Source organism: Thamnophis elegans, chromosome 15 (assembly GCF_009769535.1).
Source record: "Thamnophis elegans isolate rThaEle1 chromosome 15, rThaEle1.pri, whole genome shotgun sequence".
Classification (NCBI taxonomy): domain Eukaryota; kingdom Metazoa; phylum Chordata; class Lepidosauria; order Squamata; family Colubridae; genus Thamnophis; species Thamnophis elegans.
In genome coordinates this window covers 17,712,876-17,729,908 of record NC_045555.1, presented here as the reverse complement: position 1 = coordinate 17,729,908, position 17,033 = coordinate 17,712,876, and the positions used below count along the sequence as shown (strand labels likewise).

Genomic DNA, 17,033 nt, shown 5'->3' with positions numbered 1-17,033 from the left:
TTGGTTACCAGACAAATTGTACAGAATGTATAAAGATGCTACAAATATTACACTGGAAACCTGAACAACACAAAGGGACATTTTGTTATGTTTAGTGAAACTTTAAAAAAAGTAGAAAATTCTGATTCTTCAGAGGATTTTAAAGATTAATATACAATTGAGACAAGAAGTCTTCTTGGGATTGGTGGACAAACTGTTGTAAAAAAAGTGTTGTGACACTTGGTTTTTGTACATGATAGCTACAGTGAGATATATGTGTGTGTGTGTTTGTGTGTGTGTTTGTGCGTGTGTGTGTGTGAAATACCACTCATGCATCATCACGAAATCTCCAGAACCATAAAGCCTACAAACTTGAAATTTGGCACGTGTGTTCCTCTTGGATTCTAGGTGCTCGCTAAGAAAGGATTTTTCGAAATGACCATCAGATCATAGTGTTTCTTATATTATTATTAACATGCTCTGATGCTAAGGAGTTAAATATTCTTTTTAAATATTTTTTTCAATTTTTAATTTAAAACAAATACAGCATCCTTCTTTACATGCTATAGAAAGTGTTGCTTACAAAAAAATTGTGTTTCTCTTCCATAGTCAACAAACATAATTTGTATTAACTTAAGTATTTTAACTCAAATATATATAAGGAGCAAAAAGGAAAGAGACAAAGATTAACCAAAATTGGAAAAATCACTTTATTACAGTTAGAGGAAATGTCCCAGATTTCACTTCCAAGTGGGGAGAAAGACTGGAAACATGGTGGCTGTTTGGAAAGATGGTTTTAATGGTGGACAGGATCACATGGTTTGAGGTCCTGGGCAAAAAGGCACCTGTGTGTGTGTGCGTGTGCTTGTGTGTGTGTGTGTGTGTGTGTGTGTGTGTGAGAGAGAGAGAGAGACAGAGACAGACACAGACACAGAGAGACAGAGAGAGAGATTGATTGATTTATGCCCTCTGTTGGCCTTTGAATTTGAGCTTGTATTCTGATTGGTTGTCAGACTCCCATGGGATCATGCAGAGGCAACTCTGTAGGTCGTCTTGAGTCCCAAGCTTGGTTGAGCCTTGTTGGGAGATGATGTAATGAAAGGGCTTTGGGATTCCTATTATGTCTCTACCTGGAGAAGGAGATCTTTGTTATGTAGAATAGACTGGCCCAGGCCTTAATGACCCATTGACAAAGGTGTGGGCAGCTGAGTTTCTGCCTCCCTTTTAGGGGAAATATTCTACCCTTTCAATATTTCCTAAAATATTTCATTTTCCTATGAGAGGGGTGGGGCTTACAACAGTATATAAAAAGTCACTTTTATGCAGTTGATGAGGAAATATAAACAACTCCTGCCCTCTTTTCCTACAAGGTTTGCTTATATCCAGCTGCAGCAAAATCTTCTGACAGCTCTTGGGTTGTTCTGAGGGCACATTGGAGATTTTTCAAAGATGTCTCATTAACACTGCATGAGAGCAGAAGTACTTTTGACAATCTGCATCTGTCTGAAATGAACTCTAGAGATTTATATTCTCTCAGCCTTGTTTACGTTAGAGAGCTTTGTGTAAGTTTATTTCTGGCTCAGCGGGGTGAAGTGGAAACTGAAATAAAATGAATCTTTTCTTGCAATCGACAATGAATCGCAGTTCACCATAGTTCAAAGCAGAGGTGGGTTCCTACCAGTTCGCACCTATTCGGTAGAAACCGGTTCGTCAAATCTACCGAACCGGTTAGAAGAGGTTCCACCAGTGGACCCGGAAAGCAGGCCACACCTACAGAAGAGGTTCCAAAAATTTTTGAAACCCACCACTGGTCCTTGGATATGATTATTCTACACTATCATGCTCATATTTATAAAACTCAGTGCCTCTCTGAAAGGTAAGGATGACTACTGGGTTTGTGGTGCAATCAGAACGTTGCGTGTGTTGAAGTTGTTTTAACGCAAACCAAAGATGCCTTTTAAAAAACAAGTTTACATCATATTCTTATGCAGGCCAGTGCTGTGTGTGAGGTAATTTAAGGTGGTTCTGACAAGTGTCGTCGGCATCTTCATATCCGGTCACATGGGTGGCAAGCCACTCCCATCTGGTCACATGGGCGGCAAGCCACTCCCACAAAGGAGGCCACACCCACAGAGTAGGTTCGAACAATTTTTGAAACCCACCACTGGTTCAAAGAATGGAGGCCTTTGAACTCTGGTGCTGGAGAAGACTCCTGCGAGTCCCTTGGACTGGAAGGTGATCCAACCAATCAGTCCTAGAGGAGATCAACCCTGACTCCCGAATAAACCTAACTATCAAATCCAATTCACCCCATATCTCTAATCAACCCAGGATTCTGACTAGAGGCACCAAGGATCAAGCTCAAATTATCCTACTTTGGACGCATGAGGCAAAGGCCCAGCTCTTCCGAGAGAAAGCTCTTATGTTGAAAGGTGTAAAGAAAGAGAAGAAGAGGAAGGTCAGCAGAAAGGTTGATGGACTCAGTTGCAGTGGTCTTGAGCATAGTCTGGAAGGCGGAAGTGGCATTACCTGAAGACAGCAGAAGAAAGAACTGGAGAAGATAATAAAATGCACAGGCCTGCAAACAGAAATAGAATCACTTGTGGCAAAATAAACAGCAGGTAATACCAATACTATTAGGTGCCGTGGGTATACCTCAATCTGATTTAACCTCATTTAAATAAAAGTTTAGTTCCCAATTTATGCTAAATTAGTCAAGGTAACATCTGAGAGTCAGTCCTAGAGGAGATCAACCCTGACTGCTCTTTAGAAGGCCAGATCCTGAGAAGGAAACTCAAGTACTGTACTTTGGCTACCTAATGAGAAGGAAGGACTCACTGGAGAAGAGCCCAATGCTGAGAACGAAGGCCTGAAACAACGTTGTCCATGGGGTTGCGATGAGTCGGACATGACTTTGCAACTAACAACCACAACCACACAATGAATCACTCTAGAGCTCGTGATGGTCCTTCTTTCAGGAAGAAGAACTCTTTCCTCACCCCACTACTCAACACCGGATGCTATCATCCTGAAATGTCTGCAGGCATGTATTATGTATATCATCACAAACACCTTTGAGTCTCCTTGCTCAGCATCAATTAAACATTAAATGCAAGCTCACATCATGGGTACTTTCAAAGAGAAAGGTGGACTGACAGCTTTGTGGCTTCCTCTCGAAGGACCGCTGAGACTTCTTTTTTTTAGCATACCAAAAGAAAAGAAAAAAGGGAAAGAAATGCTCAGACATTAATTAAGGACACAAATGTTGCGGCCGTGTAAGCAATTTTATTTCATTTTGTTTTTGTAGCAGGAGAGGGAGAATTAGGTAAGGAGAAATGAATTTTGTTCAGTGTATTAAAATTCCTTGAAAAAAGTCATGGCAATTAAAGAGATATGAACTTTTAAGTACAGATGCTGGAGAAATAGCTTTAAAATTCACAGAGCCAGAAAATCAGAGGTGGTATTCTGCCAGTTCAGGACCGGTCGGGCCGAACAGGTAGCAGAAATACCTGCCTCGGCTCTATGGCATCCCATTTAGGCCCTTCTTTTAGCAAAAAGTGCATGCGCAGAAGGCTGAGCGTCTGTGCGGAAATGGCGCGTGTGGGTGAAATGAGTGTGCACACATGCACTCAACATTTACAAACCAGTAGGGAAAGTAAGTGAATGCCACCCCTGCAGAGAACGTTCTGGTTGTACTTCAAGTCACTCCAAATTCTGCTTGAATATGTCTCCACACATGTTTCTGAACCCCTTCAATTCAGTTCATTTTTGCAGGGCTTTGCAAATTTCACATGCGACTCACCCATATCGTGGCAGTGTCCTTCATGAGAACTCTCTGTTCATCACTATTAAGGCAAATGCTTCCCTGTCCAGTTGTGTCCAACTCTGGGGGACAGTGTTGTTCAAAGACAATTTGTGCAGTCATGTGGCCAGTAGGGCTATTCACCAAAGGTGCATGAAACACTGTTGTCTTCCCACCAAAGCGGTACCTATTTATCTACTTGCAGTTGCATGCTTTCGAACTGCTAGGTGGGCAGGAGCTGAGGCAAGGAATGGGAACTCATCCTGTTGTGCAGTGCAAGGCACGATGCAGTTTTGCGAGAGAAATGGCTGATTTCCACTACAGGAATTTCATTCCCTTTTCATTTCTGGCCCTTTTTCCTCGGATTTAGCTTAGAATATTATATTGTCATAAGGGTGGCTCAGTGGCTAAGAAAACTGATCTTGTTGATCAGAAGGTCAGCAGTTCATCGGTTTCGAATCCCTAATGCTGCATAACTTGTTGTGAGCTCCAGTTACTTGTCCCAGCTTCTGCCAACCTAGCAGTTTGAAAGCATATAAAAATGCAAGTAGAAAAATAGGGACCACCTTTGGTGGGAAGGTAACAGCGTTCCATGAGCCTTCGGTGTTTAGTCATGCCAGCCACATGATTACGGTGACATCTTCAGACAACCCTGGCTCTTTGGCTTTGAAATGGAGATGAGCATCTCCCCCTAGAGTCAGGAACCACTAGGACATAAGTGCGAGGGGAACCTTTAACTTTACCTTTACAATGGAGATTTAAAAAAGTGTCTCAAGCAACAAATGCTGGCATGAAATGCATTTATTTAGAAATTGGAAAATGGATCTATAAGCTGCTACATTTCCGTGCAAGATTTGCTGTCTAAACTAAGCTAGAGAAGACTTGGAAGATGGCAACATCTATCTGATGCTGGATTGTAAAAGCTAAGCAGCCTCAAATTAGGTCACTACTTCAGTGGAGGACAGAGGAAGGATTCCAAGGTGGTTGGTTTAAGTGGAAGAAGGCAACTTCGGTTGGAATGACAAGGCTGAAGTCAACAGAGTAAAACTTGACTTCAAATCTCCTTGCTGAAAACAGGAGAAGCTATTGGGTTGGGACCTAGTTGCCATATGCTAGACTGTATGTGCGATACACAGATTAAGCTTTCTTTTTCAGCTCTATGGTGGAAATCTTTTTCTTTCCTTACCCAACCCAATGTCCATTAGATGCTAAATTCACAGATGATTGCCCAGCCGATATCGCAAATTCTATCATGCCACTGGCCATTTGGGTGCATTCCACACACTTTTCGTAACCAGGATTATTCGGTTCTCCTGGAGCCCAGTTGAAAAATTGTAGAGAATGGCCATTGAGATCTTTAAACTTCTTTTCAGCTGTGCTGTACATGGTTCCCAGAATGGCCCGTTCGTTACGCTGTTCTAATATTTTTTTGAGGGCTTCGTTCTCTTCCGGATTCCTTGGCAAGGCAAGTTTGCCATTCATGTGTGCGCAGTTGCCGGTAGCACCCTGGAAATCTCCCTTAGAGTCACTTCTTTTGAACATTTTGTCACCCACAAGCATTCCATTGGGAGCCAGGGTAGCTAGAAGGAAAGAGAATAGTAAAACATTGAAATATGCTGTGGAGGCGTCTTTAGTGCCTGGGAAAATGGGAGCGGGCATTTAGAATAGAATAGAATAGCAGAGTTTGAAGGGACCTTGGAGGTCTTCTAATCCAACCCCCTGTCTAGGCAAGAAAACTTACACAACTTCAGACAAATGGTTATCCAACATTTTCTTAAAAACTTCCAGTGTTGGAGCATTCACAATCTCTGGAGGCAAGCTGTTCCACTGATTAATTGTTCTCACTGTCAGGAAATGTCTCCTTAGTTCTAAGTTGCTTCTCTCCTTGATTAGTTTCTACCTGTTGCTTCTTGCCCTACCTACCTGTCAGGTGCTTTGGAGAATAGCTTCACTCCCTCGTCTTTGTGGTAGCCCCTGAGATACTGGAACACTGCTATCATGTCTCCCCTAGTCTTTCTCTTAATTAAACTAGACATACTCAATTCCAGAAAGCATTCTTTAGTTATTTTAGCATCCAATTTTTAAATTATCTTTGTTGCTCTTCTCTGCACTCTTTCTAGAGTCTCTACATCTTTTTTACATCATAGTAACCAAAATCAAATGCAGTATAGAGCGAGGTGGCGCAGTGGTTAGGGTGCAGTACTGCAGGCCACTTCAGCTGACTGTTATCCGCAGTTCAGCGGTTCTAATCTCACCGGCTCAAGGTTGACTCAGCCTTCCATCCTTCCGAGGTGGGTGAAGTGAGGACCCAGACTGTGGGGGCGATATGCTGACTCTGCAAACTGCTTAGAGAGGGCTGAAAGCCATATGAAGCGGTATATAAGTCTAACTGCTATCGCTATTGCTATTGCTATTCCAAGTGTGGCCTTACCAAGGCATTATAAAGTGGTTTTAACACATCACATGATCTTGATTCTATCCCTCTGTTGATGCAGCCTAGAACTGGGTTGCCTTTTTTGGCAGCTGCTGCACACAGCTGGCTCATACTTAACCCCACTCCAGGGGAAGGAAATTGCAAAATCTCATTTCCACCCCATTCTTTGGCCAACCAGAGATGGTATTTGCTGGTTCTCTGAACTACTCAAAATTTCCGCTACCGGTTCTTCAGAACCTGTCAGAACTTGCTTCATCCCTGGTGATACCTTGTTAACTAGATATTTTAGAGCTTAATAGCTTTAAAAAAAATTTAATCTAAAAAGTAAGTCAATGCATTACACAACTTGAGAAGCAACTGATGATATATTGAAAAGTGTAACCTCCATGACGCTCCCATCTCCATGCTTCCTTACTTGCATTTACATTGCAGGTTAATGAACATTAATTGCATCTTACCGTTTTATTCTTTTGTACATGCCTTTTATTACCTTGCTTTATGAACTTTTTAAAAATGTGTCATAAAAAAAGGAAACATATAAAAGATAAATGAGCAGCTAGACATCTACGTGTGGCTTTCATTTCTCCTTTTCGCTATACTAACTCTGATCATAGTGTGGACACCCCTACTTTGTTCAGGGATCTAAATTAAAATTTTAAAGAGGATTGTCCCTCCTCTCACTGAGGACAACGAAGCAGAGATATCCCACTTCTCTGGGTCATTGCTTTCATTGTCAAAATCTACTTTCTAAATAGCTAAAATTCAGGGGCAGACCCTGAAAAGCAGAATAGGACTTGAGGGGTCATTGATGCCCTCAGAGCTTATAGCAATAGCAATAGCAGTTAGACTTATATACCGCTTCTTAGGGCTTTCAGCCCTCTCTAAGCGGTTTACAGAGTCAGCATATGGCCCCCAACAACAATCGGATCCTCATTTTACCCACCTCGGAAGGATGGAAGGCTGAGTCAACCCTGAGCTGGTGAGATTTGAACAGCCGAACTGCAGAACTGCAGTCAGCTGAAGCAGCCTGCAGTGCTGCATTTAACACACTGTGCCACCTCGGCTCCTGGCTTGGTTGTTTTCTTGCAGACATCTCATTACCCAACTAAGTATCATCATCAGTGCTAGTCTAACACCGAAGATGTTACCTAGTTTGAGTAATGACCACAATTGAACCAAATTTTTCTGTTGCTTAAATGAGGCATTTGTTAAGTGAGTTGGGCCCCCTTTTATGATCACTTCACCAGGGGGATGCTGCAATGATTGTGTGAAGAACTAAGTCACTTTTTTCATTGCCGTTGTAAGTTTGAATCATCACTAAACAAACTGTTGTAAGTCAAGATTATCTGGGGTATAATGAAAACCCCCAGGAGAGAATTCCTGTTATCAGAGCCACTGTGTCAACTCGCGAAGCTTTCCAACCTGCTCTCAAGTTGCCCTAGGCAGGGGATGGGGAATCGAGCTCGCAGCTGCATCGAGGAATTTGCACCTCAGTCAAAACAAAGCACAATCCAGCCGGCAAATGTCAAGGCCATCTCCGTGGAGATCCACAGTGGCCAGCGGGAGTGACTTCTACAACCCACAAAAATTGCTTCATTGGGGAATGTGAATAATGACTCACCTTGCGGGGAGGGGAAACAGGGTGAGAGTCAAGGCGCAAATTAAGTGAGGTCAGAGTTGGCCTCACTTGGTACGTGCCGATATGATGCTCCTTTTGAACCGCGCCTTGAGATTTCATGTGCTAATTAGGCATTGGCAGAACCCTGACACACAGTCAAGCATTTTACATACCTAATTCTTCCACCATTTAAAAGAAACTTGATCAAACCATGGGAAGCTGCAATGGTCATAAGTGTGAGAAACATTCCTACCCAATTTCCCTGAAAATAAGGAAATCCCCCCCCCCCCGATAATAAGCCCAATCAGGCTTTTGAGCACATGCGCTAAAATAAGGCCTCCCCTGAAAATAAGCCCTCCCCACAGTAGCCATGAAGTGACGACACTTGCCGCCTCCTGCACCTCAAAATAATAAGACCTCCCCAAAAATAAGGCCAAGCTCTTATTTTGGGGGTCAAAAGCAATAACACCCTGTGTTATTTTCGGAAAACATGATGAGTCCCTTTTTTCATTGCTGTTGTAACTTGGAATGGTTACAAAATGACATGTTGTAAGTCAAGGATTATCTGTGTCAGTGGTTATTAAACAATGGGAAAGCCACAGGACAGAATTCCTGTAGTGTTATCAGAGCCACTGTTGGGAGTCCACTGATCTCAGAACTGCCTTGAAAGCCAGATAGGGTTGTCCCTGATTAATATTTGGAGGGAGAACCAGCAGGATTGTTAGCTAGATCAAGATGTGGAAACACACATACCAGAAGGGCCTAACCCCGTAGTGGCCAACCTATGGCATGTGTGTCGGAAGCGGCATGCAGAGCCATCCCATGCGGAATGCGTAGCCTCTCTGGCTCCTCTTCTGCATTCCTGTGCACATGTGTGCTGGTCAGCTGGCCTTTGTATGCGTAGGAGTGCTGAAACCAGGAACAGCATTCAGCACACATGCAGGTGCCGACACCAAACTTTGGGGTTTCCGTCGCAAGCAGGCATGACAGCCAGCTGTGTGTTGGGCACCGGCCCATGACAGGAAAGCAGAGGTTTGGGTGCTGGCACGTGCATATGCACCAAAATGCTGGTCTTCCAGATTTTGGTGCTCCTGCATGTGTGACAGCCAGTGAGGCTGCACAGTCCAGGCGGGATGGCTTTGCATGCCATTTCTTGCATGCAGGTCGGCACACGGCAACGTAAATGGTTAGCCATCGCTGGCGTACCCCTCCTCCCAAATGTCTTACCTTGTTGAACTTTGATGAAGGTAGCTTTGAGAATGTCCATCTGAATCCGAAGTTCTTTTATTTGCAATTTAAGAAGTTCAAGCTCTGAATGGAATGGAATTGAGTTAGAGTTCCTCATTGACATCAAATTTAATTAGAGATTCTTCATTGCAAAGAATGATATTTGTAATAGTCACGACCCTGGAGAACATTTCATCTAGTCAGAGGGACTCAATAACTTGACCCTCCTTCCTAGTGCTCTTTCTTCAGGCACCCAATGATTGGATTTGTCAGATATTTTTTTTTAAAGAAACCATGAGGGTTCTCTCATATGTTTTTGAAGAAGGAAATAGGATTGAAATTAAATTAAGACTAATTTCACTTTTAGGAATATATGAAAAATGGTATTCTATCTTTGGAACAGTGGTGGAATTCAATTTTTTTTATTGCTGGTTCTGTGGGCATGACTTGGTGAAGTGGTAGGGGAAGGATACTGTAAAATCTCCATTCCCTCCCACCCCCAGGGGAAGGTTACTGCAAAAATCCCCATTTCCTCTCGATCAGCTGGGACTCAGGAGGCAGAGAATAGATGGGAGCGAGGTCAGTCAAAGGTGGTATTTACCAGTTCTCCAAACTACTCAAAATTTCCACTACTGGTTCTCCAGAACTGGTCAGAACCTGTTGAATACCACCTCTGCTTTGGAAGTGTATCCTTCATAACTATACATTCTTGTGGAGTCTGTCATGGAGGTTTTCACCAAACGTTGACTCAAAAATTCATGCAGAAGATGCCCATTCATGATATAAAGAGATATTTTAGGGCTTATTTACTCCTTGAGTTTGGGAGCTTAATGCCGCAGATATTTCTAATATGCACATTTAAATTTGAGTGGGGAAGCGCTCCATCGCTTCCTGATATTATGTTTCCTTATGATTTTTTCTGCTAAACACAGTGTCTTTCTTGGTTGAACAAGAAGCAGAGTAACCTTCGTAATAAGACAGAATCAGAGGTGGTATTCAGCAGGTTCTGACCAGTTGTGGAGAACCGGTAGGGGAAATTTTAAGTAGTTCAGAGACCGGTAAATACCACCCTGGACTGAGTCCAGCTTATTGGGAGGAAATGGAGATTTTGCAGTATCCTTCCCCTGGAATGGGGTGGGAATGGGTATTTTGCAGTGACCTTCCCCTGCCATGCCACCAGCCGTGTCCACAGAACTGATAGTAAAAAAAATGAATCCCACCACTGGACAGAAGGAAGTTCATGAGCCCCAAACAATAGATATCCTGCTTTCCAGTGTTTTAAATAGATTTCAATTCCGCTTTTGATAGGAAGGCTGGTTGGACAGGTTTTGCCTGTAGAAAATAGCAAGTTCTAAATCTCTCCTTCATGGACCACAACTATGTTTGCCTGAGAAACCAGTTTATTAACTCAGTGGATGGCAGGTGAAATAACTGCACCATTGTTTGGAGCAGGAAATAAAACAACCTTGTATAAATATGCACAAGTTCAACATATTAAAAAAAAAAAAACCTATGAGTCAAGGAAGATTTGGGGGAGGCTCAGTGAGGATGATCTAACGATAGATGAACAAGAGGGCCTGTTCCTTTTTCTTTAAGGAGCAGAAGAAAGACTGCACTCCAGAATGAGGCAGAGAAGAGCAACAAAGAGGATTAGGGACTGGAGGCTAAACTTATGAAGAACGGTTGCAGGAACTGGGTATGTCTAGTTTGATGGAAAGAAGGAACTAGGGGAGACATGATAGCAGTGTTCCAATATCTCAGGGGTTGCCACAAAGAAGAGGGAGTCAAGCTATTCTCCAAACCACCTGAGGGTAGAATAAGAAGCAATGGATGGAGACAAATCAAGGAGAGAAGCAATCTTGAACTAAGGAGAAATTTCCTGACAGTTGGAACAATTAATCAGTGGAACAACTTTCCTCCAGAAATTGTGAATGCTCCAACACTGGATGTTTTAAGAAAGATGTTGGATTTGCTAGGGTTTGCTGCCTAAGCAGAGAGTTAGACTAGAAGACCTCCAAGGTCCCTTCCAACTCTGTTATTCTATTTGAAAGGAAGAATGAAGGAAGGACCGATGGAAGGAGGACGAAGGAAGGAAGGAAATTCTATGTTATTCTATTCTATATATCGAGGAGGAAAAGAGCTAAGATGGCAAAAGAAAAGGAAAAAGTGAAATTTCTGCAATGTCACTTTGCTGTCAGAGATGACGGATGCTGTCATTTTGATCCTTCAAACAATTCCAGGCCTGTAAACCAGATGTACTCATCACACTGATATCAAAGTTCAACTTTGTACAAATACAAGGAGACAGAAGAAAGGAATTGGTGGTTGTGAAGTGAACACAAACCAAGGCAGAGTCTGTAGAATAAGTCACTCATTGTGTTTACACACAATGCGAGCCAGAGAGCAGAGTTTATAAAGCTCAGTGGCAGGAATCCTACAACATATTAACACGGATGTTGGAACCCAACCAACATGTACCATTTGATGGGTAAATGAAAGCCAATTGCGATTTATTCGGCAAACAATGACTAAAAGAAACCTGGCTGAATGGTGTGTGACCCTAATATCTTATGATTTGGTTGAGCAGGATCGTGACTCAATGTAACAAGAAAGTAAAGAGAGCTAAGCAGATTCCTACCCGGTTTCCCTGAAAATAAGACCTACCAGGATAATAAGCCCAATTGGACTTTTCAGTGCATACCCTAAAATAAACCCTCCCCTGAAAATAAGCCCTCCCTGAAAATATTGCAACATAGCAGCAGCCATGTGGTGACCACCCTCGCTGCCTACTGCGCCACAAAAATAATAAGACCTCCCCCAAAATAAGGCCAAGCACTTATTTCATGGGTCAAAAGAAATAAGACCCTGTCTTATTTTTGGGGAAACACGGTAGTTCTTGCCCCATCCTATCTCACTAGAATGTTTGGAAGATAAATCGTATTTAGAAAAAGAGCATAATCTGAAAGGGCCTGAAGTCCTAACTCCGTCAAACTGCCTGGATCCTCAATGGAGGGCAGACATTATTTTGGTTAATTGATTAAATACCTCCTCACCCCAGGGGTGAAATGCTCTGAAGTCTGCTACTGGTTCACTTTGCTACCTGTTTGCTTCGTGTGTGCATGCACAGTGCAGAAAAGGGAGGATTAAGAAGCCTTTCTGAGAACAGCAAGGTGGGGAACAGCTGTGCCATGTGATTTAGGATTTCCTTCTTTCTAGCTAATATAAATCCCATGGCACAGCTGATTGTTGCACAGCCAGGCGAACTGATAGTTCCGATGATCAGCTGTGTGGCAATGAGCTGTGCCGCATGATTTCTAGCTAATATAAATTGTGCAGCACAGCTGATTGTCAGAAATACCAATTCGTCTGAACTGGTAGCATTTTTTTAACCACCAGTTCGGGCGAACCGGTAGCATTTTTTTACTAGCAATTCAGGCGAACCAGTCCAAACCAGTAGCATTTCACCCCTGTCTCATCCCCATGTGCATCTTTCTCTCTCCCTCCCCATTTTCCTCAATCTCAATCAATTTAATGCCATTATTTATTGTTTTATTGTTTTGTGGGTTTTAATGATTGTAAGCCGCCTCCAGGTAAGATGAAGCGACACAATAAATTGAATAAAGGAATAAATAGTGCAGTACATTAAGTTATCTTCTCTGTCCTGTTGATATTTGCATCATAAATATTCCCTCCCTTAATATTTTCCCCCCTAGTTTGTTCCCTCTTTTTTCCCCATAGTAAATTTCGTTTCTGAAAAATGAATCTTACCATTTTGTCCCACTTCCCAGTTTATCTTGGTTTGGTGCAGAGAAAGCCAAAAGTTCTGATGGATTTGAAAACTGTTGGAGTCCTGGTGATTTTATAAGAGAAAAACAGATTAGTTCAATGACTCAAAGGAAAACATTCCACTCTTACAGTGTTACTATCAGCCAAGGTTCCTTACATAGTACTAACACTTCAGACTTTTTAAATCATGAGGTGATTTTGCTACTAGTCAGATGTTACTTCCTAATTCTTGCTAAGCCTTCTACTCTACTGGTTGGGTTGTGGGAAGGCCAGTGACACTAGTAGGTCACAACATCATTATGCAAACTAGTGTGGATAGTACCTTATTTCTCAAAAATAAGACCTCCCCTGATAATAAGCCCAATTGGGCTTTTGAGTGCATGCACTAAAATAAGTCCTCCCCTAAAATATTTAACTGCGTGCACAGCCGGTCCCCACCATTTTCTGGGGCAAAGGGGGGAACATGTCCCATGCCCCATGTGGAATGGCTTCACAGGGGCCGCTCCCAGAAATCCTAGCTACCACGCCCTTCTCTTAGTGGTGGCCGCAAAAAAGAGTGGCAGGCCCAGTGACACTAGGACTGGCAAGAGTGTGCCAGAAACAGAGAGAACTTCTGGCCCTCTGGATCAGCTGATCCATGGGCCAAAGTTAAGGGGCCTCTTGCACCTCAAAAATAACAAGACCTCCCCCAAAATAAGGCCAAGTGCTTATTTCAGGGATTAAAAGAAAATAAGACCCTATTTTCATAGAAACACGGCAGTGACAGAATTATGGCTTGTAGCAAACATCTATACCAGAGGTGGGTTCCTATCGTTTCGGCCCGGTTCGGCTGAACTGGTAGTGGTATGATGGCCTGAGTTGCAGAACCGGCAGTGACCCAGGCTGGCCATGCCCCAAACCGGTTCCCTGGTCACCGCAGTCACCACCGCCATCTTGTTTTGAGTTTTGCACATGCACAGAACAATTTCTATTGAACCGTGCATACGCATGAAGTGGGCCGATGAGCAAAACAACAGTAACGCCAGCTAGAACCCACCCTGATCTATACACATTAGTAAGCATTGCTGAATTATTGCTTATGCTCCAACTACAGTGTGTTGCTTCTCCACACAGATTCAAACGATTGGATCTGAAACTGATTGTAGCGGTCTGAACTCTCTACTTATTTGACAAAAAAAAAAACAACCCCTTTTTTGATATTGCATATCTGAGTTATCAGTACAGTTAATAACAGTATAGTTATTAAATTGCTTTAATAACTATACTGTCCTAATGTAATTTTCTTCTACATCTTCATATCTCTAGAATCTTTCATCAGTACAACAGAACATGGGAGCTGAACCTGACTCAGAGGGTTATAGAACACACAAAGTATCTGCACCGTCCTTCTAGGCATAAAAACCAAAAGAAAACAGCGCAGTCTCTTGCAGATGTTTAGATACCTTGAATAGCCATTTCTCTTCTGGGATCCCCATTGTTAGGTGCACACATAATCAGCATGCATGCACTTGGAGCCAGTCTTGAGGAGCTGATTTGGCGGTTTCTTGGAGCGAGACCCCCAAGGTCAGCTGAAGAAGCATTAGGAATATCAGCATGGTTGGATGTTTGGCCTAAGATGACAAAAAAAAAACCAACAACATAAAACCAGTCAACCTACATCGTCAGAATCTGGATAAGAACAAGTACCTGGACAATTGATTGTAGAATCCTTGTTGGATGCCTGTAGACATTTCATCCCCAACTTTATTAGTGCATGCAGAAAGAGAAAGAAACTCAGATACCACCTAAATCCTAACAATTGAAGCCTGAATGAGAGGTGGGTTCCTACCGGTTCGGACCAATTCGGCCGAGTAGGTAGTAACTCGGATGGACATGTGCCCGAACCGGTTCTATCCTCGTGGTGCCATCTCGATTTCAGTTCTGCGAATGCGCAGACAATCTTCATTGCAAAGATGTAATTTTTCCCCAAACATTGTGCACATGCACAGACCTTTTTAGCTGCAAATGCGCATGCACGCAGAGCACGCGCGGGCATGTATGCGAGCGAAGCAAAATTTTGTGCATGCTGACCGGCAGTAATGCTGGCAGCAACCCACCTCTGACCTGAACTGTATATTTTTCTACCATTCTGGAATCCTCCTTCCAATTATAGCCAATTCTGGTCAGGTCTATTTGATTTTAAGGCAAGTAGGAATGAAGAGAATTAAAGGTACCACAGTAGGAAATCAACCAGATTGGACTGCCAATACAGGCCCAGTTGAAAGGTGACAACAAGGGGAATCAGGAAGATTACAAAGCAGTAAATACTGTAGGTGATTGAAAGTCTATTGCAGGAGTCAAGTGTCCTGGTTAGGTAGTAATAAACAACAGTAGAAGATAAACAGAAAATACCTTGAAGACAGACTCATCATGAGTTGAATAAAGGAAATCCTTCAGCAGAAATCAGCTTCTCTGTATCTCTTGCAACCTTTATAAGACAGGATTCAGAGAAGAAAATGCAGCAGAAATTATAGATGAAAGGTAGGTAGGGAGGTAGACAGACAATCGACAGACAGCCATTTCTAGTCTGTATTGTTGCTTCTATTTGAAGAGTAAATTGGTGTTGAAGGCATTGTTCAAGTTTTCACTTGACCAGGCTTGGTGTTAATGAGGCAACCACCCTCTTGCTCTCATTTCAGCCTATTGGGTAAGGAATGATACCATCAACATCTTTAAAAAAGTGCAATATCTCCCCCCCCTACCTCTCTCTCTCTCTCTCTCATCTATCTATCTATCTATCTATCTATCTATCTATCTATCTATCTATCTATCTATCTATCTATCTATCTATCTATCTATCTATATATCTATCTATCTATCCATCTATCATTAATCTACTGTCTGTCTATGTGGGTCTATCTATCTATCATCTATCTACTCATTAATCTACTGCCTGCCTGCCTGCCTGCCTGTGTCTGTCTGTCTGTCTGTCTGTCTGTCTATCCATCCATCCATCCATCCATCCATCCATCCATCCATCCATCCATCCATCCATCCATCTCTCATCTATCTCTCATCTATTAATCTACTGTCTGTCTATCTATCTATCTATATCATCTATCTGTCTATCTATCTATCTATCTATCTATCTATCTATCTATCTATCTATCTATCTATCTATCTATCTATCTATCTATCTATCTATCTGTCTGTCTGTCTGTCTGTCTATCTATCTATCTATCTATCTATCTATCTATCTATCTATCATCTGTCTGTCTGTCTGTCTGTCTGTCTGTCTGTCTGTCTGTCTGTACCTACCTACCTACCTACCTACCTACCTACCTACCTACCTACCTACCTACCTACCTACCTATCTATCCTGTCCCCGTGATTCTAATGAATATGCAGACACGCTGTCTGCCACGACTAATTACTGACTTAAAGCCACCCCTTGGCTAGGAGTCTAGAACGCTGTCTTCAAGAAACCAAGATTAGACTTACGGAATGCTTTCTCAACGGCTAGTAAAATGGACTGTTGTTTCCTGCAATGATTCCCCTCCCCTGCTCCACCTATAAACTCTTTGGGAGGGCCACAACAGTAGCCAGCTTTCCCTACTTCCTTCTATGACGTCTTCTCCACATGCTCTCTTCTCTCAGCTATACGCACGCACACATCAGGGACAACCTCCCTCTGTTCCTCCTCACTGCTCCCTGACTCAGATGCACCCGGTGGCCAAAGGCCTCTCTAATCCCTGCCCTGACTCCAAACACCCTCCAGCGTCTTCCTCATTCTCCAGAGCAGCCCCATAATGGTCATTGCTGTCAGAGTCCACCAGCAACTCAGCCGGCCGCTGCTGGGCCACAACACTATCATTAATCTATTGTCTGTTTGTCTATGTGTCTGTCTGTCTGTCTGTCTGTTTATCTATGTAGCTATCTATCTTTCATCTATCTATTGTTCATCTATCTAATCTATGTCTTCCTACCTGCCTGCCTAATTGTCTGTCTTCTATCTATATCTATCTATCTATCTATCTATCTATCTATCTATCTATCTATCATCCATCCATCCATCCATCATCCATCCATCCATCCATCTATCTGTCATCATATATCATCTATCATCTATTACTATCTATCTATCTATCTATCTATCTATCTATCTATCTATCTATCATTAATCTATCATTAATCTACTGTTTGCCTAT

At 42.6% G+C, this 17,033-nt stretch overlaps 1 protein-coding gene across 3 annotated transcripts; it reads right to left on the bottom strand.

Annotated features, from left to right (window-relative positions):
- Window positions 1-4,564: 4,564 nt before the first annotated feature.
- On the bottom strand, window positions 4,565-16,673 carry LOC116518267 (pulmonary surfactant-associated protein D-like). Of its 3 annotated transcripts, none has more exons than XM_032231552.1 (6): window positions 16,327-16,673; window positions 15,238-15,313; window positions 14,289-14,456; window positions 12,829-12,910; window positions 9,061-9,144; window positions 4,565-5,361 (listed from the first exon to the last, which is right to left on the bottom strand). In XM_032231552.1, exons 3-6 carry the CDS (start codon window positions 14,319-14,321, stop codon window positions 4,964-4,966), a joined length of 597 nt encoding a protein of 198 aa, XP_032087443.1. In that variant the 5' UTR covers window positions 14,322-14,456; window positions 15,238-15,313; window positions 16,327-16,673; the 3' UTR covers window positions 4,565-4,963. The 3 variants fall into 3 exon arrangements, with proteins under 3 accessions (XP_032087443.1, XP_032087442.1, XP_032087444.1); XM_032231551.1 differs by having other exon boundaries at window positions 15,238-15,525; window positions 16,327-16,371; XM_032231553.1 differs by lacking the exon at window positions 15,238-15,313 and having other exon boundaries at window positions 16,327-16,370.
- Between the last annotated feature and the right edge of the window lie 360 nt (window positions 16,674-17,033).

Excerpts from the sequence above, each read along its gene's own strand:
- LOC116518267 (XM_032231552.1), bottom strand. The coding sequence starts at position 14,321 with ATGGGGATCCCAGAAGAGAAATGGCTATTCAAG. Across the intron at positions 12,911-14,288 it reads AAGAGAAATGGCTATTCAAG|GACTCCAACAGTTTTCAAAT; the intron begins GTATCTAAACAT and ends TAAAATCACCAG. Across the intron at positions 9,145-12,828 it reads CTGGGAAGTGGGACAAAATG|AGCTTGAACTTCTTAAATTG; the intron begins GTAAGATTCATT and ends CATTCCATTCAG.